At 42.1% G+C, this 27,565-nt stretch overlaps 1 protein-coding gene across 3 annotated transcripts in view; it reads right to left on the bottom strand.

Annotated features, from left to right (window-relative positions):
* Window positions 1-719: 719 nt before the first annotated feature.
* Window positions 720-27,565, bottom strand: part of grm8b (glutamate receptor, metabotropic 8b) — a 417,912-nt gene continuing 391,066 nt past the window's right edge. Inside the window, exons 10-12 of one of the 3 annotated variants that reach the window (XM_051951556.1) lie at window positions 5,474-5,589; window positions 1,733-1,751; window positions 720-1,312 (exon numbers count right to left, since the gene is read on the bottom strand). In XM_051951556.1, the coding sequence (XP_051807516.1) occupies window positions 1,241-1,312; window positions 1,733-1,751; window positions 5,474-5,589 (207 nt within the window). In that variant the 3' untranslated portion in view covers window positions 720-1,240. The remainder of the gene's footprint in view (window positions 1,313-1,732; window positions 1,752-5,473; window positions 5,590-27,565) is intronic. The other 2 variants (XM_051951555.1, XM_051951554.1) reach the window with 2 other exon arrangements.

Consider the following 27,565-nt stretch of genomic DNA (forward strand, 5'->3'; position numbering starts at 1 on the left):
AGTTGGGCAGATTAGTGAGGACAAAATCTCTTCTCTGTGCCAACCATTGATCACAAAGTATTCTGGTGATCTTACACCTGATTTTGAAAATGAAGTAAGACACCTTAACAGTAGATATGCTTCCAATTTCCTCCCTAACTTGTCCCTTCTTTAACTCCTGAATGCTATTTGTAAGCTGCAGCTGCAAAGCATGTTTGGAGAAGTGTGTATTGCTTTGCGTATATTTTGCACACTGCCAGTTCGTGTTGCAGGTGGTGAGAGAGGTTTCAGCAAGCTAAAAATGATTAAAAAAAAAACTACTTTAGGTCCAGAATGTCACAGGAAAGGCTTTGCAATCTTGCCATGCTGTCCATCGAAAGTCAGTTGGCTAGAAAGCTAGACTTCAAAGACCTGATCAATGATTTTGCTACTGAGAAGGCACGGCGTTGGGCTCTTGGTTAGAAAGGTTGAGCAAGGGCCAGTTGTAAATATGTGTGCAAGAGGAAGCTTGGCTGAGCAAGGTTGTATCTGGCCTGTTATGTTTTTCTTTATGAATGGACCTACTTTGTTTACTTAGTTTAACATCTCCAGCTGATTTTATTATTGTGCTTGTTGTATGATTCTATAGATGGTGATGAGAAATCATAAAAGGCAGTTGGCTTTTTGTATTTTATTTATTTATTTTATTTTTTATTTTATCTGTTTCTTCAGATGATGATTGCAATTTATTTAATGGAAGAGATTTTATGTTCAATTTTTGTATTATTCACGTATGTAATTTAATTTGGGGAAATTTTATGCTGAAGAATGAGAATCAATCTTGCAGTAAATAAATGAAACATTGTATTCAGAGTGTTCAATGCTTCCCCTACCAAGTAACTGTCACATTGTCCTTTTCACAAATATGGGAAATAATAGTCAAAAATATCATTAAAATGCACAGTTTTATGTAAACAGCACAAAATATTTTCGCCGGCCTTGTGTCCGGCGCTACAGGGGCCCAGTAAAATTTCTTTTCATGGGGCCCAAACTCCCTGGTGGCTCCTCAGGCCGGGGATGTACACACACCAGAACGTTATGAACAGCCCAAAGGGATACTCACACACCAGGCAGAGCTATTAGCCCTGCCGCTGCGAGTGTGACGTGTCATAACGTTCTGGGTCTTTTCCTGCTTCACCTCGGTGTTTCCCCCTGCCCCGGTTCCCGGCCTCAGGCTGTCTCCCCTGGTCACTCTCCTCCAACTGCCATTCCACCTGCATTGTCATCCTCCCCAGGCTCTTTTGTAGTCCTCTCCTTCCAGTCCGGAACCTCTTTCTCCGCTGTCAATTGCCTCCTGTGAGGGAGAAGGGAGAACCTCGCAGGTGCAGCATATTTCCTCATCAGAGGCATTCACTGACAGTGGAACATCTAAGAACATGCAGTAAAACTCAGAACAATAATTAAAAACACGCCAAACATGCAAAAATAAATGTCTAAAACAACAATAAAACCAGTCCCAACTGAGTCCATGTAATGTAACTTTCATCATTTTCCAAAGTCTACCAGAGTTTGTGCAGATTTGAGAAAATGACAGTACGACATATACGTTCAACATCAGCATGCATGTTATCTTTCCAATGTTTTGTCAACTTCCAAAGTCTATGAGAGTCTGTGCAGACTTGGGAAGATGAAAATAAAACTTCTACTTTCTCAAAATGCAGTGCAAGTACAACGGGGGCGGAGTAACGTAAATTTCGATGATGACGCAACTTACACCTTCCGCACTGTTGGGTCTGTAAGGTTACATGAGACATAATTTTCAATACATTGGGAGATCACAAAGTTTCCAAACTCCATGAGTCTTTGTGGACTTGACAATATGATGGTACAATGCATACTTTAACAATGGTGAGGTTATAAGCATTTTGTAAATTTTGTCATCTTCCAGAGTCCACACAGACATGGAGAGATTGCTTTATGATACTGGAGAGATGCAGTTGGCTAAATGTAGTCATTTTGAAGTCACCAGACTCTGCAGACTTGGGTAGATGACAGGTCGACGTATACTGTAAAACTTTACTTGATACAAATGAGTCTGTTTAACCTAAGTTCCTTCATTTTTCAAAGTCTGCATGAGTGTGCTCAAACTTAGGAAGATGATGGTACCAGAGGCGTCACTAGGTTTTAAGGACAGGGGGGGGCTTAGCCCCCAGGAGATGCACAGGATGTGAGCGAACATTTACTTTTACAGCTAACAAAAACTGAGAAATTGCTTTTCCACATTAAGATTTAGATTTTTTCAGATATACTTTACTGTGTAAATGTTTTACACCACAGTGGCCATGACTTTTGCTCACAACACAATAACTCAGAGCTGCCAAGTTGTGACCAGACCTCAAAGTGAGATTTGGTTTGTGCAGGATGCTGATGGGGGGGTCTGGGGATCCTCCCCCAGAAAATTTTGAAAATTACTGATCCTATTTCCTGCATTCTGGTATATTTCATGAGCATTTTGTTAAAATCTTATTATAGAGGGATAATAAAAAAACAATGAGCTAAAAAAAAAAAGGCAAAAAAAAAACTGCAACGGCAGGCAGTATTGAAAATAGTTCTTCATGTAAAATATGGATGAACGTTCTGTGGCTGGATGTGCACAACGCATTTCAGCATTTTCCATAAATATCTGCATAACTGAAATAACTCCAGCAACCACTTGTAACATTTGTCTTGGAGGATTCTAATGCACAACAGCTTCAATTTGACCACATCAGCAACTAAACAATAAAAAGTGCTTAAGCAAAACATCTTTATAACTTAAATTATCTATTCACTGAACAGAATTACAATCAGACACTAAACTCTGTCTCACAGGAGCAGGATGACATGGACTAAACCAGGACTAAACCAGGTCTGACTGGATATCACAGGAGCAGGGTATCATGGACTAAACCCAGAACTAAATGAATGAATAACTTATTAACGAGGCCCAAAAATAAATAATAAAGACTGTCAACTCAGAGTAAATGGCACAGTTGTAAACAGGAACAGGAAAAGAACAGGGAAAAATGAATTCTGGGGAGCCATTTTGTACTCCCTGATAGCCTTTTTTGAAGCCTTTATGATCTCTGGGGTGGGTTCCCATTTATTTCATGGCTCCAAACCAGCCATTTTAATAGTCATGATAGAGGAGAGTGTTCCCTCTAGAGCCACAGTGCTCCTGGTCTTAGTCTTCTTCAGTCCAACCAGTGAAAACAGAGTCATATTAGGTCCAAAACTAGCAAAATTATTTATTTATGTCGTATATTTGGCTTATATATCTCTCTCTTGGCTATCTCCACTTTCCAATCATTACTCTCCTAAACAAAAGCTCAAGTTAAATAAGTCTTATATGGTGCACCTGGACTGAAATGTTTCATATTTCATATTCATATCAAGTTCCATAAAAATCCAAGACTGTCTGCATCACAAATGACTCTCTCCTGTAAAATCCTTTAGACTCACCTTTCCAGTAGAAGTTTCTCCCCTCTCACTCTCTCTGCTCCTCTGCCCTGACTCCTACAGGTCAATAGGGGAGGTGGAGTGATTATTATTATTATTATTATTATTATCACCATTATTCACATAATCATATGTGAATGAGCTCAGCTCCTGTTTCACTGTGTGTATCTGATGCTGGAGCTGATGCTCCAGAAGGAAGTCACCCCAAAGATAGTATATGGTAAAAAAAAAATAGTGCACACCCAACTCAGAACCTTCACAGTGTACTTCACCAGGCCCGGACTGGCAATCAGGAGAGGCGGGACTTTTCCCGGTGGCCTGCCTCCTTATTGGCCTGCCTGGACAGGCCAGCCACGGACTGGCAGGCCAATGAAAAAAGTTGATCGGCTTTCTGGCAGACAGGCCAGAGACAGCAGTGCTAGAAGCCTTACAGAGTACACGCCCACCCTCCTGTCACCCACACAAAGCACGTGCTCTGAGCTGATTGGTTAGTTGCTTTATGGCCCGCCCCTTCATAGCGAGAACGCACTGCATGCACTGCAGAGCGGTGATATGAGAGTGAGCCGAGAGAGTGGAAGGAGCGAAGATTATGGAGCACCCTTACTTCAAGTAAGTTTACAAACGGTCGGTTCTTCTCACAAATGCATCATCAGACTTCAAAGGCCAAAATATAATAAAAAATGTCTGGCCCAAATAAGGTCCACAGGTGTCAGGTGGGTTGCAGGAAGCCTGAAAACGTTTAAGACCCCCTCTTCAGGTAGGATAGGCAGTTGACTTACAATTTTCAGTTATAAAATGAACACTGGTCTTTGCATATATTATTAGCTATGACCAGCTGACATCTAAATGATTTGCTGACAAAATATGTATTTTTTTAATTCCACATGTTATATAAATAATAGGAAAAGGAAAACACTGGAAAAATTGGTGAGGGCAGTGAAGAGATTACAGAAGAGAAAAGTACTGGACTGTATGGAGCTGTCATTATGGTTGTGTTTAATAGACTTACTGTCTGTTTAGTAGTGTTGTAATTGCTATAACATAACTGAAAAAGGCATATTTTTGGAAGGAAAAAAAACGAAATTTTGGTGCATTAGCCCAAGTGACACAACCCTTGCGGTGGCGGAAGTGGCCTGACTGGAAATCTCCCGGCCTGAATTTCTTTCCCAGTCCGGCCCTGTATTTCACCCTAACTAGCTAGCTAAGTAGCAGCATGCTTTTAGAGCTGAAATGTAACTTTTGACCGCAGAAAAACAAAGTTACGACGTGCACAGATATAGCAGCGTCTCACACTGCCTCCTTTACAGGGGGCTCTCTCCTACAGAGTGAACAAGCCAGGTTTTTATTTGTCAAACGGGGAGCATTTGGTTCATTAATTACATGGGACTTTCTGCTGTTAGCTGGGGGGCTGGAGCTAACTTATTGTTACTATCAGCAGTGATGAATACTTACTCTCCTGAAAACATTTCGCATATCCATTCTTGTTCACGTTCTTCTCCTAATGCTGGTCTCGTCCGTTCTGTGTGCTCGTTGTGCTGCAGGTACCGAGAGCAGCCTAGGTTGCAGGGGAAACGTGGACTGGATTTGAGTGATGTGGACGTGCTCCATATGAACAAGTGGAATGGACTGGATAACGACGCACTGACTCGGACTCTCTATCTTCCACTATGAAGTGAAGAGAAACTAAGATTTATGATCGTATCTAAGTTAAAAATGACTGGTTATGTGATTATGTATTTAAACTCATATTCTGGTCACATTATATGGAACTTTTTGGCACTTTTGTTGTAAAAAAAAAAAAAAAAACTTTTTAAAAAAATAAATGAACATAAAATTATTTAGGGGGGCTTGACAATATTTTAGGGGGGCTGAAGCCCCCTAAAATAGGCCTAGTGACGCCACTGGATGGTAGCATGTATACTTCAAACATTCATGACATCAGGTTTTGTAAATTTGTGAAATTTTCTAATGTGAGGTAAACTAAAACCTCAGAAACAGGATTCTCCCAACAGCCTACCTTGGCCTCCGCCTCCTCCAGCAAACCTCCGCTGCGCTCCGGAGGGAATCGGTCTCTCCAGAACCAGGATCAGCCTGAATTCTCCTCCTGCCACTTCTATAAAGGGGCTTCCCATTCTGAAACATGAAACACAGTGGAGGGCGAGGTACTGAAGCTCCACAGGAGAATGTTCCCACAACTCTGGATAGCATTAGTTGCAGGTCAAATCATGTTTTAATCTAATGTTTACACTACATTTTACAAATATTTTCATTTCCAGTAATGTTCCTGTGAAGTTAATGATTCTTTTAGCGTCAACATTCAGAAGATGTAGTCAGGAACACATGATTACAAAGTAGGAACATTCTCAAAACAACATTTAAAGAGTGTTTTCCAATTGTGAGACCGCTGATGATTTTTTTTTTTTTGTAATAAAATGTTCATCTAATATGATATATTAACAAAGGTGGAACGTTCTGGCCACAATGTGTTTAAGTTATAGAGATGTTGCTGAGGAAAAACATTATTTTATTTTAATTGTATTGTTAAGTTCTATTTATTTATTTTATTTTAATGGTATTGTGAATTTTTATGTATTCATTTTATTGTATTGTTAATTATAATTTTTTTTAAATCATTTTATTGTACTGTTAAATTATATTTTATTTCTTTTTACTGTATTGTTAATTTTTATTTATTTGATTCCTTTTTATTGTAGAATTTGAAAGCCTTTGACGACCGGAAATTTTTCGTGTTCTTACTTAATACCTTATTGCTTTCCGAATCAGCAAGTATGCAGTAGTTTAATTGAGATATGATTTCCTCTACCGACACGTTTCGATGGGTTTGTGACATGTAAATTCCATCACTCTTTTATTAATTTCTATTGTATTGTTCATTTTTGTGTATTTTATTCATTTTTATTGTATTACTAATTTCTAATATTTTATTGTATTGTTAATGTTTTTACTTTATTCATTCTTATTGTATTATTAATTTCTAATTATTTTTTATTTTTACGGAGGAAGCGCATTTTGGCTGCTTGTATCCATCTTGCTCTTTTGGTCACTACCCACAGCTCATGACCATAGGTGAGGGTTAGAATGTAGATGGACTGGTAAATGGACTTCACCACCATGGTTTGGTACAACGCCTGCAGGGGGCAGTGGTTGCACAACGTGAAGTTGGACTGCCGATCCAAAGGTCAGCGGTTCAAACCCCGATGTGGCCACTTTCTGGCCCTAGAGCAAGGCCCTTAACCCTTCCTGCTCCCGGAGCGCCATACCATGGCTGACCCTGAATAAAGGGTTGCTGCACCAATCAGCCTGTCCATCACTTGCTCCAGTTTCCCATCACTTGTGAACAAGATCTCCATATACTTGAACTCCTTCACTTTGGGAAGCAACTCCCCACAAAACTCAGAGAGAGCAGTCCACCATGGCCTCGGACTTGGAGATGCTGATCCGCATCCCCGCCGCTTCAAACCGCTCCAGTGCTGCTGGAGGTCACGGTCTAAAAGAAGCAGTACCCCCCAAAAATCCCAGACGAGGGACACGGTCAAAGGCCTCCTCCAGATCCAGAAAGCACATGTAGACTTTTATTGTATTATCACAATAAAAGTAGACTTTTATTATTAATTTGTAATTAATTAATTTATTTTATTGTATTGGTAATTTTATATATTTTAGTCACTTTTATTGTATTGTCAATTTTTTTACTGATTTTCATAATTTTTGCTGTATTGTTAATAGTTATTTATTTTATTCATTTTTATTGTATTGGTAATTTTCATTTTTTCGTTAACTTTATTGTATTGGTAATTTTATTTATTTTTATTGTATTGTTCATTTTTATTTTTTGTCATTTTTATTATATTAATTTTTATTTACATTTAGACATTTTTATTGTGTTGTTAATATTCATTATTTCATTAATTTTTATTTTAATCACTTGTATTATATTGTTAATTTTGATTTATTTTAGTTATTTTTATTGTTAATTTCTGTTTATTTTTTATTGTATTGTTCATTTTCATTTATTTTCTTCATTTTGATTTCCGTCGAGTACGAACAAGTCTGCATGTTTTACTCATTCTCCGAAGTCTGTGAGATTCTGTGCAGACTGAGGAAAATTTACTGTATCGACGAGTTTGCGAGGATTCATGTCACGTAAATTTCATCATTCTTGACAAGATGACAAAATGCATGACAGAAAATGGACGATAACTAAGGCTTTATCTGTCATGTGATGTTTGAGTTGTGTCTGAGAGTGGTGTGTCTGTCTCAGCCATGGATGATGACAAAGCTCCGTCAGTTTAATGAGAGTAGCATTGCTGCAAATCTTTTAAAACTGTCATTTCAAAAAAGATTTTTTAATTGTTTTTGCTCCCGATACATTTTTCCTCACTTTGCAGTGTAATATTTTCTGGGTGCAATATACTAAAAGTAAGAGATAATATAATTATGACAAGTGCTACTAAAACTGAAGAATAGAGTCAAGACATATGTATGAACTACACGATGATGAAGGTTCTAGTAATCAGTGATATTTTGATGGTATTGCTTGTGTCTGTGAAGCCACTGGCGCCACCAGGCGGTGGCCTGGGGTAGCCGCGGCCACCCCCACGAATCTGCTGGCCACCCCACTGGCCACCCTACTGGCCAGTTACAAATATCAATTGCCAGTTAAGCTCACACTGCGGCAAGGACAAGGCTCAGACTGTACACACTTAGCCAGTCAGAGGCGACAAAGACGGTTCCTTCCCCCTTGATTGGCTCATTGTCTAACAGTGATGTCAGTCACTCAGTCATTCCATTGGTTCTGAGTAGGTTGCAAACTCTGACAGCATCGCCATTGATCCACATCAATCAGCAGCACCAATCTGAACAGAGGACTATGAGTAAGTCATAATTTCTTTTGCAAAAAGAAGGGGGAGAAGTAATATTCATCATGACGTGCTCTGTAAGAGCCAAAAGGTGCTGCTACAGCAACCTGTTAGAGCAGCACTGCTGTGCTTTTTAACATTTGAGTTACAGGCATAGTCAGCAGCTGCTGCTATTATTACTCCGCCAAGACATGGTGGAGTTAGAACGATCGGTATACGTTTGTCTGTGACTCTGTTAGTCTGTGAATCTGTCTGTCCGTGTGAAACGTTACTCAAAAGCGGAACAACTGATTTGGATGAAATTTTCATGGAAGGCCAGAAATGACACAAGGACCAAGTGATTAAATTTTGGCATTGATGTGGCTTATAGCGTGGATCCACGACGTTGTTAAAGATTTCCCATTGCCAGATAAGGCAGCCTGCACAGCGTCCCTGTAACCATGACGTGAACACTGTGTCTGCTACCTGCTGACCATCACATGATTGCGATCCTCCTACAAATTGACCATTATCAGTTGGAAATCATACAAGGAACAAATGGTTAAACTGTGGGGTGTTTCTGAGTCCCATCATTTCCTGCCATCCGCTACATATTTTGGCCACACCATGTAGCAAACCCCAGCCAGACAGTTAGTTCAGCCATCTGCCTTATTTGAACACAAATTCACCTTTGTGTCCTTCCCTCATCTCTTCACCGTAAGACCTTGTCCCCACTAGGTACTTATAAGTTTAAACACATCCTTTAATAGACAGCAACAGCGTGGAACCGTTTTCTGTCATCTTTATGTGAATTTTCGGACTTTTCGACAGCGTCTTCGTCATGTCAAGAAACCGCTTCTTGGACAACACTTCCTGTGCCGCTGGAATGGTGACAAAATAAAAGCCTGCAACATTAAAAGTATGACTTCAAAATAAAAGCATTGAGGGAACGGTTATTTTAACACTAGCTTGCCAAAAGCGATGAACTGATCAACCTATCTTCATAAGTGTAATATACACGCAGTTTCGTATCCATACATAAGATGCACATGCACAACACATGCCTGTGCTCAGCACAAGGTTAGTTTTTATTAAAGATTTCATCCGTTGTAAATGATACGTCAACTGAGCAGCCTTGGCGGAGCTGCGCTCTGAGTGGTTTTCTAGTTTCAATTTGCAGACCATGAAGAGAAAGTCAAGACATCTCTTCTTACTTCAAGAAGAAAATTAGCACAGTGTAATATCCTGATGTGCGCAGCACTCTTGTTTTGTTCATTACGGGACACCATAGTTGTGCCTATGTTTATGTCTCACGAGATCCAGATGTACATTATTGTGTACAGAGGTCGGACGCTGAATAAAGACGGCAGTTAACAGCAGCCAGTGAGTCGTATCATTTTATATTCAAAAGCCAGAGGGCAAACACAACATGGTGTCAGAATAGAGGTCTGAATTTCCGCTGAACGAAGGAGAAATGGAGACATATGGCGTGCCGACCCCAAAAATGGACTGGGATTCACCGAACCTGCCGGAGGCAGCATGCAGAGCTGATGTTCTCGGGACCCTTGCACGAGAAGCACGAGCAAGACAAGTGCAGTTACCTCCTATTGTGGATAGAGGAAAAAGGACAGGATGTGTTTAAAACCTGGACACTCACAGAGGATGAAGCTAAGAAGCTAAAAACGTACTACGATAAGTACACAGAGTACCTCACGCCAAAGTCCAACCCAATATATGCCAGATACCGCTTCCATGAGAAAATGCAAGGCAACAGTGAGACTTCTGAGCACTTTGTGACGGAGCTCAAGCTGTTAGTTAAAGACTGTGGCTATCCTAACAGCGATGAAATGGTGCGAGGCCGCATCGTGTTTGCCACCAACTCCCCCCGTGTGCGTGAGAAGCTGCTCAGTCAGGTAGCCGAGCTCACCCTAGAAAAGGCCATAGACATTGCACGCTCACACGAACTAGCACAGATGCAACTGAAGGACATGGTTGGAGGCACAGAGCTCAGCCATGAAGCAGTTCATGCAATAAATAAAAGACCAGAAGCAAGGTGCCAAAATGCCTTTCAGTCTGATAAACAAAGGGAGCACACTACAGCAAACAAAAAATACAGCAAATGTGGAGGCTCGCACACCCCAAAGGACACATGCCCAGTTAAAGGAAAACAGTGTCTGAAATGTAAAAAGCCCAACCATTTTGCCAAAGTCTGCAGGTCAAAAACATTACAGGAAAAAAACCTACAGAAAATCTGTACACACAGTCAGAGAAGACGATGCAGAGGACCCAGAAATATTGTACATAGATGGTCTCATAACTGAAAACACAGATGAGAACAATGAACAAGTCTATGCAGAGCTGGAAGTTGGTGCTTCACAACAAAAGATAAAATTCAAAATAGACACTGGAGCACAGATTAATGTTCTCCCAGAAAACACATTTAATACCTTGTTTAAAGGCACCCTCCTGGAACCAGCCACACATAAACTGAGCTCCTATGGAGGAGACATGCTCAGCACTAAAGGCACCTGCAAGCTTAACTGCAAATATAAAGGCAGATCGATGATGCTTCAGTTTTATGTTGTAAGCACAATGGCCCCACCCATCCTAGGCCTGAGAGCTAGTTTGGACATGGACCTTATTAAACTTGTGCTGGAGATACATGAGAATAAACAGGACACAGCCAACAACACACAAAGCATAATGGAGGAATATGCCAGGAGAGTGCAACCTCTGCATAGACCCAAATGCCACACCAGTAGTTTACCCCCCCCCCCTCCCCCGCAGAGTTCCCATTGCACTGTGAAGCCGCCAAAAGGACGAGCTCGACGAGATGGAGAAAAACAACATAATCTGCAAGGTGACAGAGCCAACAAGTCCATTCACTGGGTGAATGGACTTCTTGTTGTTGGAAAAATCCCTCAAAAAGAAATTAAGAGTGTGCCTCGACCCCAGAGACCTCAACAAAGTCATCCAAAGACCTCACTACCCCCTCCCAACACTGGAAGACGTCACCAAAAAACTTGCTGGAGCACAATATTTCAGCATTCTAGACGCAAGATCAGGCTACTGATCTTGCTGAATGCCGAATCATCACTGTTAACAACATTTAACACGCCATTTGGCAGATACAGGTTTCTTAGACTGCCGTTGGGGAAAAGCTCAGTCCAAGATGAGTTTCAGAGACGTGTCGACGAGACATACGAAGGTCTGGATGGAGTAGCTGCCATTGTTGATGACATTTTAGTCTTTGGGAAAAGTGAACAAGAGCATGACAAAAACCTGAGAGCAATGCTGCAACGTACAAGGGAACGAGGTGTGAAACTTAACCCTGATAAATGTCGCATTTTATGTTACAGAAGTTAGTTACTTTGGACACAAACTCTCCTGAGAAAGCATCCAACCTGACCCATTAAAGGTAAAGGCAATCCAAGAAATGCAGCCACCACAGAACAAGGCAGAGTTAGAAACGATCCTGGGAATGATCAACTATCTCGCCAGGTTCACCCCAAGACTCTCCGAAGCAAATGCACCACTACGACAGCTGTTAAAGCATGACACTGAGTTCACATGGGACGGCAACCATGACAGAGCATTCCGACAGCTTCCTGTGACCAGCAAACAACTACAACCTCAGGTCACCCCCCAGGAAGCTGTACGTGAAAAAAGGGAGTTATGCCAGCAGCGCCAGCAAATGCATTACAATAGATCTACAAGACCGCTACTACACCTGCCTGAAGGTACCCACATCCGCTTCCAACGAGAGGATGGATCCTGGAAACCTGCTGTGGTAATACAACCAGCTGGCACACAGAGAAGTTACCACATCCAAACACCCGAGGGACAGATGTTTTGACGCAATCGCAGACACCTTCGTGAGAGCAAGGAAAAATTTAACACCAGCACTCAGCAACCAGAGACCATTACCAACGAAGCACAGGAGCCACTCTCTGAGGTTGCAACACATCAGGAAAGCGAGAGCCAGCTGGACAGCCAGCAGTCAAGCGATGAAACTAGATTCGGCCGTGCCATCAAATCAAGACAAATACTTGACTTATGAGCAGATTACTTCGCTAGCATGGTTCCATGCTAGTTAAAAAAAAAAAAAAAAACCCAGTTATTTCTGTCTACACTACTGTCAATAAGTTTAACAAGAAAAGTGTTTTGCATACTTGAATTAATTACATGGGGGTCATTCAAGTTATTTAACCCTTACGAAATGGATAGTTTGTTTACATGTTAACTACCAGTTACAGAATGCTTAACACTGCCCCCAGTTTGGAAAGCATCTGCAGTGATGTTATGTGCAAGATTCATGCTTGAGACTTTAAATGGTTACAGTTAACTGTGTTACATAAGCTATGTTAATCTTCTTAAAGGCCCTGTCACACTCTAGCATATAGAGCCAGCATCTGAGGAACGTATGGACTTTTTGGGAATACGCTGACATACACTGAAACACGCTAGGGGTACGCTGGAATATGTTTCTAGTACGTCGGTGTACGCTGATGTACGCTGACGGCCAAAATTTTTTTTGAACATGCACAAAAATTTTCAGCTTATGCCGACGTATGAATTTTATGCTTCTCATACGTTCCTCATACGCTGAACATGCTAGAGGTATGCTGAAGGTACGTTACACATACGTCGAGTACGCTTCTCATACGTTGAAATTCAGTGGGTCAGGAAACCTAGCGTTAGAGGAGCGTATAATGAACATGTGTCTGACGTGTGTCTAATGAATGGCTAACGTTATGATGGTAGTTCTAACGACAGTTTAACGTACTCAACTTATGCCTAACATGTTCTGAGCGTACAGCCAACTTATCCCATGCCAGTGTTGCCAGGTGGGAAATGTAGGATTATAGTACCAGAGACATAAAATTATTGTATTTTGAGGGAAATTATCATACACCCGTCATAATCAAACTAAACAAGTCTATTGATGCGCTATAGTCAATCTAGTGTTGAATAGCGTCTAACAGGCACTCACGGCTTTGCGTCAGTACGGAATGGATCAAAGAACGTCTCTGAATTGATTCATCAGCAGCCCCACAGTTGCGTTAGGCTAATGTGTCCCCCATAAACAATGACGGGTGGGAACTAATGAGCCAAATCATGAGCCCTGGAGGCCACCCAGTGTTAGGAAATAGACATAGCACCAGGTTTAACCCTTTAAGCTGCAGTCAATTCCAGCCATTTTCAGTACAAAAAATCGCTAATATTCTATTTGTAAATAAAAAATATGACAAGAAATACAGGGAATATTGGACGAGCATCGCGAGGTGCATTTCCTTGAAAACGACCGATTCGTGGATTTTATACCGACTTCAGGACATGTTTTGGATAAAATAGTTTACTGGCTTGTGTCGTCTGGATGTCCAAGGTTGGATTATGGCCGTGTTTTGTGGAATATTTTCATCTGTGTGTAATAATGAACCCGGAAATGTGAGTCGCGCTGTGTACGTTGAAGCCGAGAACGGATGGATGGATATTCGTTGTTTGTCGGACAAATGTGTTTATATTACCCGCTGCGGTAATCACATCTGAAAGTGGTTTATACTGGCGGATTCATGAGAATCTAAGCTTTCCATCGGCGTATAGTGTTTGTATAATCGCGTTTGTAGCCTTCGGACATTCTTTAAATTCCTATGCAAATTAGTAAGTGTACCGCCGGCGGTACACTGAAGTTTAACGGGTAAATAGTATTCATGATAACTGACAAGGAAATAGAAAATGTTTTTTGGATTTGCTGTGGTTTTTTAACACAGTTATTTCGGCCACCAGCTCTGTCTTGCTTTCCAAGCCTGCAACAGGTCTCAACCACCCGGCAAATTGGCTCTCCCACTCTTTTCTATAAGTTTGTAGGCGATGCTGCTTACTTCGACTCTGCCCCGCCCCCGCCGTTTTCTTAGCCTCTCCTTCTCCTCCTTCTCCTCCAGGTTCTCTCATTTTCATTTCCACGCTTCACTTCTTCCAGACCAGGTCGGCTCTGTTTCTTCTTCTTTTCTTTTTTTTCATTTCCTCACTCATGGGGCGGGCGCAGCGGACTATTCAGCCAATCATTACCGTTGTTCTGAGGCAAGCTCACATTTAGAAAAGCACAATTGGCTTGAAACTTGTCACATGGAAAGAGATGCCTTCAGGGTTCACAAAAAAAATCCGACAGACAGTTGCGACAGGCTGGTTACAACCGATTACAACCACACTTTCACGGAATGGTCAAATTATCGTATATTTGGCCTTTTTTGGGATTATTGATCGTACATCATACAGAGGGCAAAATTATCGTACAGATACGATAATTATCGTACACCTGGCAACACTGTCCCATGCGTATTACATGTTTATTTCCAGCATATGGGGGGTATATAAAGTCTCACATTTCCAAATCTGTATCAGTTTGTACCAGCAGTTCAGAGATGGAGGTTGCTGTGCTTCAACATCACCAAGATTTGTTACAGTTGGCAGTTGAGTATGCTAGACACAGAAGAAGAAGGCGTAGAATGAGACGTGCAATCTGGGTGAAACCTTGGATTGGAAGGCAACGTCAATTTGGCCTTTATGACCAGCTTATGGTTGAATTGAGAAATGAAGATCAGAGAGCCTTCAGGAACTTCCTACGCATGCCTCTACACATGCGTACACATACACCTCATTTCGGTCCCCACAAGTTTAAACAGTGTTTTCTTGGCCATGTTGTTGTTACTGAAAAAAGTAAAAGTACAAAAACGTTTCTTTAGGGTTAGGCATTGTTTTGGTCTGGGTTAAGGTTAGGGTTAGGGTTAGGGTAAGGGTTAGGGGTTAGGTATAAATGGGAATCAATGGTAAGTCCCCACAGGGATATAAGAACCAGACGTGTGTGTGTGTGTGTGTGTGTGTGTGTGTGTGTGTGTGTGTGTGTGTGTGTATATATATGTACATACCCAGGGTGGGAGGGAAAGATTTTCTTGTTTTTATTTCAATGTTTTTCAATGTTTTAATGTTGTGAAACACTTTGTGGTGCGATTTCATCGGATGAAAAGTGCTATACAAATAAAGATTGATTGACTGATTGATAAACTCCCCACACCCCTTTATCCTGCATCCCATGGTTTGTATGCAACAAAATTATATTCTCAATTACATTAGGGGGAGACATATTTTCTGCCAAATTCTTTTTGTTGTGCATTTCAAAGATGTTTCTTGCCAACATGTCATTTCCATTTTTATTTTATTGTTTTGCTGTTGCTCCTTTTCAAACAGTCAATGACATATTCGATATCTGTTAGCTAGGTAACCCATATAATAGAAGAAAAAACTTCACACATGTAATGAAAGGGATATAATTTAGGCTAAATAGTTGGATTTTTGTTTAGTTAAATGGATGGGGAATGGTTACTTTTATTATTAGCTAATGTTTGCACAGTTTGATTAACTTACGTTAGCAGACATAACCCGCCCGTCCAGCAGGCAGATGGGTCCTCCCCACATAAAGAGCCGGGTTCTGCTCAAGGTTTGTTTTTCCCTGTTAAACGGGTGTTTTCCTTGCCACTGTCACCTTGGGACTTGCTCTGGGGGTCAGGCATGTGGGTTCTGTAAAGCGTCTTGAGATAATTTGACTGTAATTGATGCAATATAAATGAAATTGATTTGAATTGAATTGAAAGGTTTGTGAGGGATGAACTATGAGGTCAGTGGTAAAATGTTTCACTGTCTGTATGTGATTAACTTTTACTGATTGTGTTTTTGGAAACTGACTTTACTTTTGTGGCAACGAACATCTTCCACACTAACTGTAGTCAGGTTTAATCATACACATATAAACACATTATAACCATCACCTTATAACAGAACCATTGGCGTTTGAGCTTTTCGATCCTCCAGTATTTCAAAAAATTTCCCTGGGGCTCATTTTATACCAGGGCAAGGTACCCATACCCAGAGTAAAAACTCCACAATGACTCATTTTCTTGTAGTTTGGGATAATAGACTTGATGGAAACTTCCCATCTGTCAAGATGCGGGGGTGAACCCGTGTAGAGAGCAAACAGGAGACAAGGCTGAGGCAGAAAAGGTGATTTAATTTGGCAGAAAATAAACTCAGGAGAATATGAGAGAGGAGCACAAGAAACTAACTAAGGAAGGGGTGATGGAGAGGGGGTGACGGGACCGGGAATCAGCGGTCTAGCCGACGTCCAGGGAGATGTGGGTCGGCAGCGGAGAGCGGGCAGGAGGTTCCGATTCCAGGGGGGAAGCACGGGTTGGTTGTAATGGGTGGTGGACAGGATGAGTACAGGTTTGGTGGAGCAGGGGCCTTCCAAGGCGGGGGGAGAGATCCAGGTAGGGGTTTGGGGAGGACCAGGAGGGGAGATCTGGGTGGACAGGGAATCTGGGGTTCCAGAAGGCGGGACTGGGTCGGGAACACCGGGCAGCTGGGTCGGTGAGTGAAGAATCAGCGTTTATGATCTGGCAGGATGTAGACTGTGTGACCAGCTTTTATTGTGAGGATGATGATGACCTGGTGTGTCTAACCGCAGCTGCCTGGAGTTCTGTGGATGAGACTGATTAGAAATGGTCGGCAGCTGTGGAGGACAGCTCCCCTGGAGACGGAGGGAAGGAGAGAGTGAGGGGAGGAGACAGAGAGAGAGAGAGAGAGAGAGAGGAGAGAGGGTCAGATGGGGGCTGAGGCAGGGGTGGAGGAGGGGGCCCTGACACTATCCTTGTTAAAGTTCTTTTCATTTCCTTATTTTCATAATGATCATAATAAGCCTAACCATGATAAAGACTAGTCCTCAGTGCCTACATCTGTAGACTTTCAGGCAAATCTGCAGATATGTGGACTTGCAAAACACTGCATTAGAGCCCTGAACTGAATGACTGAATGATTTGACAGTGAGCCAGTGGTAAGCTTTCATAAATGTGACTCAAAGACCGAGACTCTGTGAGTGAGGAAACTGAACTTGGACCAATTTATGCATGTGAATGAAGCACTATGGGACACGACAGTAGTTGTCACCATTCTGTTTGCTGGGAGGATTGCTGTGTGATACCTGAGGAGAGTGAGTGGTAGAACCCCTGGACACTCCTGTGGACCAGTTCATGTTTTCTGTACAGCCCTCAATTTGTGACTGTGCAGACTGTCTGCACTGCAGTACTGCAGCACTACATTGTCCGCCTACAGCGCATTTGCCAGAAAACAACTGGTAAAAACAATTTGTTTTTATTGTGAACACAATAAGTAACCTGGCTGTTGATGTGGTTTGCAATCAATTTTCACACTACACCATGTCCCAAAAGTTTGTTCTCCCCACTGGATAACACGCTTGATTGTTGGTCACCAAAATGGGTTATACACAGTCAATCAGGTGCTGTTTGGTTGTTTGAATGGTAAAACTGTAAATCAATTTCTTGCTTGACTATAATACATTACACTCACAGCCAACTTTTGGAAGCGTTGCTACCATGGCCAAGAGTAAGGGGAGAAGAGCTACTCTTTCAGAGTTCAAAATTCGTGCACTTAGAAATGCAGAAAAAACTCATCAGCAGGTTGTTCAAGCTCTTGGCAGAAGTATCCGCTGGGTACAGAAGTGGTGGTAAAGGTACAACGATGGAGGATCCTTCAAAGACTTGCCTTGCTCAGGACATTCATCAGGCTTAACTGCAAGAGCCAAGGATCTGATGAGAAGGCCAAGGGTGGAAACCACCAGTCATGCCAGCGCCTCAGTCAGAGGCCAAAAAATCTCGGAGATGTTTGTAAGAGCTCAGCGCATCGTTGTTTAACAGAAACAATGGGGCTGAAAGCTTACAAGATGCAACATACCCTGTAAATCACCATCACATCAGGTAAAAAGGATGATACTGGTGGGTGAACTGACAAAATCCCTTTTTGTGTTTGTGTTCAAGAAGCTCTGAGATGTTCTGAGGAGCTTTGTCCTTAGCCTTTTTAAAATGGTTTAAAAATCAATGCGACAATCAATGAAACAATCAGCTGAAGTAAATATATTTATAGCTATATCATTTAAGACTGACTGACTTGATAAAGACTGGGTGAGGTGTAAAGAAAAGGCTTCATATAATGCAAAGGGGATAAAGGAATTGAAATCATAAGGGACAGAGTTGCAGAGCTTTCAGTCAGACAGTTCAGAAAGTTATATGTCTGGAATTTAACGTGGTTCAAATTGGACACGGGCCTCATTTCATCAGACCACAGCTTTCAAATACTACCTGAAACAAAGAGATTCAGGATACAATAAGTAAGCAGTTGTGCATCACCCAGGACCTCCAGTTAGACCTGAATATCAACTCTCTCATAAAGAAGGCCCAGCAGAGGATGGGTTTCATGTGCCAGCTGAAGAAGTTCAGCCTGCCAAAGACAGTAATGCTACACCTTCACTACTACACCTCCATCACTGAGTCGATCTTAACCTTTTCCATCACCATCTAGTAAGCTGTTGCCATTGCCAAGGACAGTGCCAGACTGCAGCATATCACCTGCACAGCCAAAAAGGTGATCAGCTGCTATCTCCAGGACCTTAAAGCGTGCTGGGAAGGGAAGAATATGGCTGACTCCTCCCACTCCGGACAAAACTGTTTGAGCCCCTCCCTTCTGACAGGATGTTGAAGTCGATCAGAACTAGAACCTCATGCCATACGAATGGCTTTTTTTCTATGGCAGTGTACCTCTTCAACAAGGCCAGAGACTCCCCCAGTGACCCTCCCCCCATGCCCCCCCCCCACACACACACACACACACACACACACACACACACTGACACTAAATCTAGGCATTACATTAACGCACAGCTTTTAAATAGGGTGATTATTATCATTATTAGGATTATCATTATCCTTTTGCACATAGGGCTCATCTTGTTCTTGTTCACATCTCCATTTTATTTTTTATATATAACAGTGCTTCTTTTTTTGTTTGTACAAGGGTCAATATTTCTAATCTATATGTTTCTGTTTTACCATTACTTTTGCGCCGAAACACCAAGTCCAATTTCTCGTATGTGTAAACCTACTTGGTAATAAATCATTCTGATTCTGAGTCAGTATCTCTGATTTGACTTTCTCATAGAGAGCATATTGGTATTTGGAGTTTGGAGAAGGGACGAGCCAGGAATTGGCAACCGGATGTTGACAGATGTGCTGGAAGAAGTCTGATGCACTGCAACTACATCTCACTACTTACAGGACTCACAGGATTTTCTTTCCATTTCTTGATGTCTGATACCACATTACTCTCAGTGGTCAAGTAGAGTTCAGGTGTTTTGGACCAATACTGTATCTTGATCTGAAATTTCTGATATGTAAAGGCACATAGCACATAATTTAAATGTCCTATATGTTTTTAAGATTCTGTTGCTGCTAACCGCCTAGTGCCAGCTCATCCCATCTTATAATTAGAATCTCCTGCGAGTGACAGGTGGAACCTGTCTTATGTCTAAACCTCCTGCTGTTATCTTTGCTGTTGAAATGTGTGATGATCTCAAAAACTTTCTAAGGATTTCAAAAATTATGTAAGGCAAGGGAATGAAAAGGATCTCCAATTGATTAGAAGGAAACCATACCAGTTTGAGGAATACATCTCCAAGAACCCCTAAAGTTAATCACAGGATCTGCAGGGAAGGCTTCCATCTGTGGTGTCAAGGTGCTACGCCTACAATTAAGACTGAGAATGTACAACTTGACCTGCATGAGAGCCATGCAAAAAGTCATTTGATGTTCAAACAAACATTAAAGCAAAACTACCATTTCACAACAAACACACAAATAGCAGAAATTTTAGAATAATAGGATCTGCATAAATTACTCAAGTTTGCAATTTTTGGGGCACAGTAACAGTAGACATGCTTGACCCAGACTACACACAGCTTTTCAGGAGAAGAACCTTACACCATCTGTGAAATGTGGAAGTGAAAATGGTGGAATTTTGCATGGAGGAGTGGTCACAAAATTATGAAAATTGATGTCACAGACTGGTGGACAGTTATTTGAACTAGAGAGATAGACAGTATTAGCTTCTGAATGTCTGTACTTTTCTCACGGAACAGTAATGCATCTGTGGATATTTCTGTTAAATAAATGATTTAAAAATTTAGTTTTCCTTGAGATGTTGTTCAACTATGTTGTTCAACCGCCAAGGAACGTGGCGGAGTAAAAAAAAAAAACCAAACAAATCTGTATCAACAATGAATGAATACAGTCTATAATAGCTGATGCCAAAGAACATGGAGTCTCACAGCAGGTCATTCATGGTGAGCTGTGAACTGTTCGCTGACCAATCTCTTCTGAACCAGGACCCCTAAATCTGTAGCTGCAGACCATCTGGGACTGAACCTGCCAGCAGCCAATTAAAATCTTTGAGTCAGAGGGAGAGAGAGTGAGAGAGAGAGAGAGAGAGAGAGAGAGAGAGAGAGAGAGAGAGAGAGAGAGAGAGAGAGAGAGAGAGAGAGATGGGAATACCTGAGAGGGTAAAAATAAACTTTCTTCATGCGTCAGAAACCTTCAGAGCTGATGAGTGGTGAGATCAGCTGACAACATGAGGCTTTCAATGAAAAGGAGAACCAAAACCTGGCTCTCTTATTAATATTAGAACTAATAAAGCCTGCAGCGCTTGCACTAGTGTTAAAAAATACAATAAATATTGATTGTTGAAGATGGCAGTGTCTGCAGCCCAGACCCTACTTGTATGGTTTCATCTTCCACCAGCAGTCCGGAGATGTTAGTGGAATATTTGCTTTGCTGCCTTTGGGGCTGTAGAATGAGTATGAGGTGTATTTTGAGGGCTACTCCACTGTTTTTCAACCACTATATTTCCATATTAGTTTCCCGCAGAGCACCCTCCATGGGTACGGAAGTGTTAAAGCTGCTGTCCGGAGTTTCCGTTTGTTTTCAATTTATGTATCATTTTTTAACAAAGCTTAAATGTGTTAGTCTAGTTCGATACTATAATATAAAGTTAGTATAAGGCGATATGAAAATTTATTCCTGAGCTCCGCCTTCCTCTCATAGACCCCCATGTTATTCCAAAAAGCGCCGGTCGCTGCCGACCAATCAAGTTCGAGCTTCAGCTTTGTCATGCTGTCAATCAACGGTTACGCGCACAGCAAGCAAGCCCATGCAGAGGTGGGCGAGCTACGCACTACGCAACCGCGAGCACATTTGTTTTGCTTGTGGAGGAGAGAGCATCAGGGCTCAGCAACTTCCAGAAAAGTTACCAATCCCACGACTTGTCAGGCCAAGAGACTGCAGGACGTTTTTTGGCTCAGGGTGCTCGCGTCGCTCCCCGACCACGGCCTCCATAGCCCGCCTGACGGCTTTGTTTAGATGCCCGACCTCTGGAGGAAGATGTTGGGGCGTCTGGGACATACTCTTCGTCAGAGGAGTCATGCAATTCTGAACTCTAGATAGAAATAAATAAACAATGTAACACATATACACGTGTAAATGCACTAAGTTTGATAAACAACGTCATCGAGAGGGATACACGAGTGTAATCACATATTGAAACTTTACTCGTTCGTCCTAGCAGATTCATGTTATTTTGGTATTAGGACAAGTTAGACTCAGTACAGAATTCTAACGTAATTCCTTTATTATTTACTAAATGTACTAAATGTAGAAGAGTGGAAAACAGCAAAACAGGCAAGATGCTGCAGCACTCCGGGCACTCCTCTCATGTACTGCGCGCGTGCACAAATAAAGGGGCGAAATCAGAGGGAGGGTGGGACCACCAATGTTTTGGGAGACGCTGCGATTCAAACTCCGGACAGGAGCTTTAATATTATCAGAGATAAATCATAATATCTACTTCACTGAAAAAAATAAAAAATGTGGTACTGTATTACTTTGAACAGCTAAAGAGAAAAGTAAAACATACTTGATGAATTAAATAAATGCAGGATGGCTAAAAACAAAGTATACAGAAGAACAAATTGTACATTGGGCTAATCAAAAAGCCAGTGTATAGCATGTAGAGCAAGTGTGTCAAACGTATGGCCTGCGGGCCAAAAACTGTCCACCAGAGGGTCCAATCCAGCCCATGGGATGACTTTGTGAAGTGTAAAAATCCCAAAGATGATATTAACTGCAAATTATAAATTTGTCAAACTGCCAATTTAAAATATTTAAAAAACATTTTCTTTCCACTATCGGTAATATCTGCTAGTGTAACAGTGTACATGTGATATATAATTCCACTTGCTGGATTCTATGTGCTTCTCACCTGACCACACTCGGGCTGAGTGCCCCAGGACTGTTGCCACTAGGTACAAGGGTCCTAAGCGAGGGAAACTTGATGGCCTACATGTGATGGGGGCAAGTGTTAGGCCTGAGTGTGACCCCCTAATGACTGTTAACAATGATGATTCAAATTCTGTCTATCAGAGTGTTTGTGAAGAGAGAGACCGAGGCTGCAGACCGGTCCTTCAGAACATTCAGAGGCTTGAGCAACATGATGAACTATTTTACGAAAATGTGACACTGGGTGGTAAAGTGCAAGTCAGGGCTATGCTTGACAGTGGATCTATGGCTTGCACCTTGAGCTCTGGCGTTTTGCCCCAGTTGTTGCAGGAAGATGTGTTGAAGAACACTGGTTTGGGACCCACTGATGTTGTTTTGATTGGATGTGGTGGATCAAAGACAACACCATCAGGAGTGTGTGACCTGGAAATGGAGCTCTACGGCTGTAGGGTGGTGGTGCCAACTCTAGTGGTTGATGGCCAGAGTGACGACCTCATTATTGGTAGCAACCTCCTGAGGTAACTGGTCAATAATCTGAAGGTAAACAGCACCTCCGCTTCACACATTAATGAATGTGACTCACAGAAGAAACTTCTGAATTTAATGGCTGCAGTACAGGAGTGTACAGAGGACCTTCCAGACAAAGTTGGGACGGTTAAGCTAAAGAGAGCAGTTACTCTGGAGCCGATGTCTGAGCACTTGGTGTGGGGCAAGCTGCAGCAGTGGAGTGGTGATCTGGTTGGTAGCGAAGTCATGATGGAGCCTACAAATGCCAGGTCGAGACCTAGATCAGTCATAGTTGGTAGGACTGTGGCTGTGCTGCTGGATGATGGGTGGCTGCCACTGAAAGTGATAAATCCATCTGAGAGGCCTGTCACTCTGAGGAGAAATGCGAAACTGGCTGATGTGTATACATGTGTGGCACTGGAAAATTTCAGTACTCCTGAAGATATCAGTGATCCACAGCCCAGTGCGCAGCAAAATGTGCAACTATTGACGACTAGCCCTGTCTGTTGCCATGACGAGCAGAGCCTGGTCTCAGCGGTCTCCACGCTGCCTGACCATCCCTTGCAGGATGAACCATGTGGCCAAGCTGACACACCGAATTCGGTGTTGCGCAACATTGGACTGGCTGACATAGACATTGATTCATGTGATGTGTCACCTGCTTGCAAAGAAAGACTGGTTAACCTAATTGGAGAGTTTCAGTCCATTTTCTCCAGGGACAAGTTGGATTGTGGCAAGGCTACAGGATGCCTTCACAGGATTCGAGTTGTGGATGAGAAACCATTTCCCTTGCCATGCCGGAGGATACCACCTACACAGTATGAGAAACTGAGACAAGTGTTGGATGAGATGGAAGAGCGTGAAATCATTAGGAAGTCCAGCAGCGAGTTTGCATCACCTTTGGTGCTTGCTTGGAAGAAATCGGGCGATATGAGGGTCTGTAATGATTTCCGCTGGCTTAATGCTCGCACCATCAAGGACGCTCATCCTCTTCCTCATCCAGCTGATGCTCTGGCAGCTTTGGGTGGCAATGCCTATTTCTCAACCATGGATCTCACGTTGGGTTACTATAACGTTGAGGTGCATGAGGCAGACAGGAAGTATACAGCGTTCACATCGCCTTTTGGGTTATATGAATATAATCGTATGCCTCAGGGACTGTGCAATAGTCCAGCAACCTTCATAAGGATGATGTTAGGCATTTTTGGTGACCAGAATTTCCTCAGCCTGTTGTGCTATCTTGATGATGTTTTGGTGTTTGCCCCCACAGAAGACCTGGCTTTGGAGCGGTTGGAGATGGTTTTTCAGCGACTCAGGGCTCATAATCTCAAACTTGCCCCAAAGAAATGCCATTTTCTGTAGAAGTCGGTGAGATTTCTGGGGCATGTTGTGAGTGCTGAAGGCATTATGTCTGATCCAGATAAGGTCTCTGCCATCACTTCATTAACTGAATCAGATCTCATGGAGCAGGGAACCAACATTCCCTCACAGCGGAAAATCCGTTCATTCCTTGGAATGGTGATGTTTTACCTGCAGTTCATTGAGAACTGTTCCTCCATTGCCAAGCCGCTGTTTGGGCTCACCACAGGCATGACATGTCCCCGGGGGAAGGGAAGGAAGAAGAAGATTCAGAGGAAACTGAGTGCTGCAGGCGACGTCTGACGTTACGGTGAGCGTATTGTGTCATTTCCTGTTTCAGCACTGTGTCGTGTTGTTAGCATGGCTTCTGCTTCTGCCTCTTCCTCTCCCTCTCTCTCCCTCTCCTGCTCAGTGTGCCACATGTTTAGTTATTCCTCTGCCTCCTTTAGTGATAACGATATGTGTAATAAGTGCAGCCTTTTTGTAGTTCTGGAGGCGAGGCTCTCCGAATTGGAATCGCGGCTCCGCACCATGGAAAATAACCCGCTAGCAGCTAGCCAGGCCCCCTTAGCCGGTGCGGACCGCAATAGCTTAGCTAGTGTAGCATCTGTTAGCCGTCCCTTAGCAGCGCCCGAACAGCCGGGTGGATGGGTGACAGTTCGTAGGAAAAATAGTCCTAAACTCAAGCCTGCTGTCCCGGCTCACCACAAACCGCTTCATGTTTCTAATCGTTTTTCCCCGCTCAGCGACACACCCGCTGAGAAATCAACTCTGATGACTGGCAGCTCCATAGTCAGAAACGTGAAGCTAGCGACACCAGTGACCATAGTTAAATGCCTCCCAGGGGCCAGAGCGGGCGACATAGAAGCAAATTTGAAATTGCTGGCTAAAGATAATCGTAAATATAGTAAGATTGTTATTCACGTCGGCGGTAACGACACCCGGTTACGCCAATCGGAGGTCACCAAAATTAGCGTGGCATCGGTGTGTACTTTCGCCAAAACCATGTCGGACTCCGTAGTTTTCTCTGGACCCTTGCCTGATCTGACCAGCGATGACATGTTTAGCTGCATGTCGTCGTTTCGCCGCTGGTTGTCTATGTGGTGTCCATCAAACGACGTGGGCTTTATTGATAATTGGAGCTCTTTTTGGGGAAAACCAGGTCTGAGAGACGGCATCCATCCCACTTTGGCTGGTGCAGCTCTCATTTCTAGGAATATGACTGATTTTATTAGTACTCCTAAAGCATGACAACCCAGAGTTAAGACCAGGATGCAGAGCTGTAGTCTTACACACCTCTCTGCAGTTTCCTCACAGCTGTCACCCTCCAGTAATTCAGTTAACTTTATTGAGACTGTGTCTGTCCCCCGACCACCAAAATTCAATAAATTAAACAAATCAAAAATATACAAAAGAAATAGTAACCACATAAATTTAATAAAAATTAATACCACTATTTCAACAGAGCAAAGAGACAGGAAAATTAAATGTGGTCTGTTAAATATTAGATCTCTCTCGTCTAAATCTCTGCTAGTAAATGAGTTGATAACTGATCACCAGATTGATTTGTTCTGTTTGACTGAAACCTGGTTGCAGCAGGAAGAATTTGTTAGCCTAAGCGAATCAACTCCCCCTAGTCATATTAACTGTCATATTCCTCGAATCACAGGCCGAGGAGGAGGAGTAGCAGCAATCTACCATTCTAGTTTAAAATTGAACCAGAGGCCTAAACCTGATTACAGCTCATTTGAAAATCTCACTCTTAGTCTCTCTCATCCAAATTTGAAAGCTCAGAAACCAGTTTTATTTGTTGTTATATATCGTCCTCCTGCTCCTTATTCTGAGTTTTTATCTCAATTCTCAGACTTTTTATCTGAATTAGTGCTCAGTTCAGACAAAGTTATTATTGTGGGTGACTTTAACATTCATGTAGACGTAGACAGCGACAGCCTTACAAGAGCTTTTAATTCATTATTAGACTCAATTGGGTTTTCTCAACATGTAAATAAACCAACTCATAGTTTTAATCACACTCTTGACCTTGTTCTGACTTATGGCATAGAAATTGAAGAGTTAACAGTATTTCCCCAGAACCCTCTTCTTTCTGACCATTTTATGATAACGTTTCAATTTAAAGTAAAGGATTGTTTAGCAGCTGAGAACAAATATCATTACAGTAGGTGTTTGTCTGACAATTCAGTATCTAAATTTAAGGAAATAATACCCTCACTGTTTACTTCAGCAACATTTACTGATAAATCAGAAGGCAAATATTATTATTTTACCCCCACAGAAGTGGATTATTATGTTAATAATGCTTCAGCCTCACTGCGTACAACTCTTGATAGTGTTGCACCTGTACAAAAGAAAGTTATATCTCAGAGAAGACTTGCTCCTTGGTATAATTCCCAGCTGCGGACTTTAAAGCAGGCATCCCGAAAGCTGGAAAGAAAGTGGTATTCCATTAATTCAGAGGTAGTGTATGTGGCTTGGAAAAATAGTCTAGTAATCTATAAAAAAGCTCTTCGTAATGTCAGGACAACTTATTATTCATCTTTAATAGATGAGAACAAGAACAACCCCAGGTTTCTCTTTAGCACTGTAGCCAGACTGACAAAGAGTCAGAGCTCTGTTGAACCTTGTATTCCTTTAGCTTTAACCAGTAACGACTTCATGAGCTTCTTTACACATAAAATAGTTCTGATTAGAGATAAAATTAATCTGGCCCTTCCTACAAATGTCACAGATGCTTTTGAATTGGCTGTTAGACCTGATGAATCTTTAGAATTCTTCACTCCTATATGTCTCTCTGAACTAATTTCAACAGTTTCTACATCCAAACCATCAACATGTCTTTTAGATCCTATCCCAACTAGACTCTTCAAGGAGATTTTACCTTTAATTAATTCTTCAATGTTAGATCTGATTAATCTCTCTAGTAACAGGCTATGTACCACAGGCTTTTAAGGTTGCTGTCATCAAACCTTTGCTTAAAAAGCCCACTTTAGATCCCGATGTGTTAGCTAACTATAGACCGATATCCAACCTACCATTTCTCTCTAAAATTCTGGAAAGAACAGTTGCAAATCAATTATGTGAACACTTACAAAGGAATAATTTGTTTGAAATGTTTCAGTCAGGCTTCAGAGTGCATCA

This window comes from Acanthochromis polyacanthus, chromosome 8 (assembly GCF_021347895.1).
Source record: "Acanthochromis polyacanthus isolate Apoly-LR-REF ecotype Palm Island chromosome 8, KAUST_Apoly_ChrSc, whole genome shotgun sequence".
Taxonomy (NCBI): domain Eukaryota; kingdom Metazoa; phylum Chordata; class Actinopteri; family Pomacentridae; genus Acanthochromis; species Acanthochromis polyacanthus.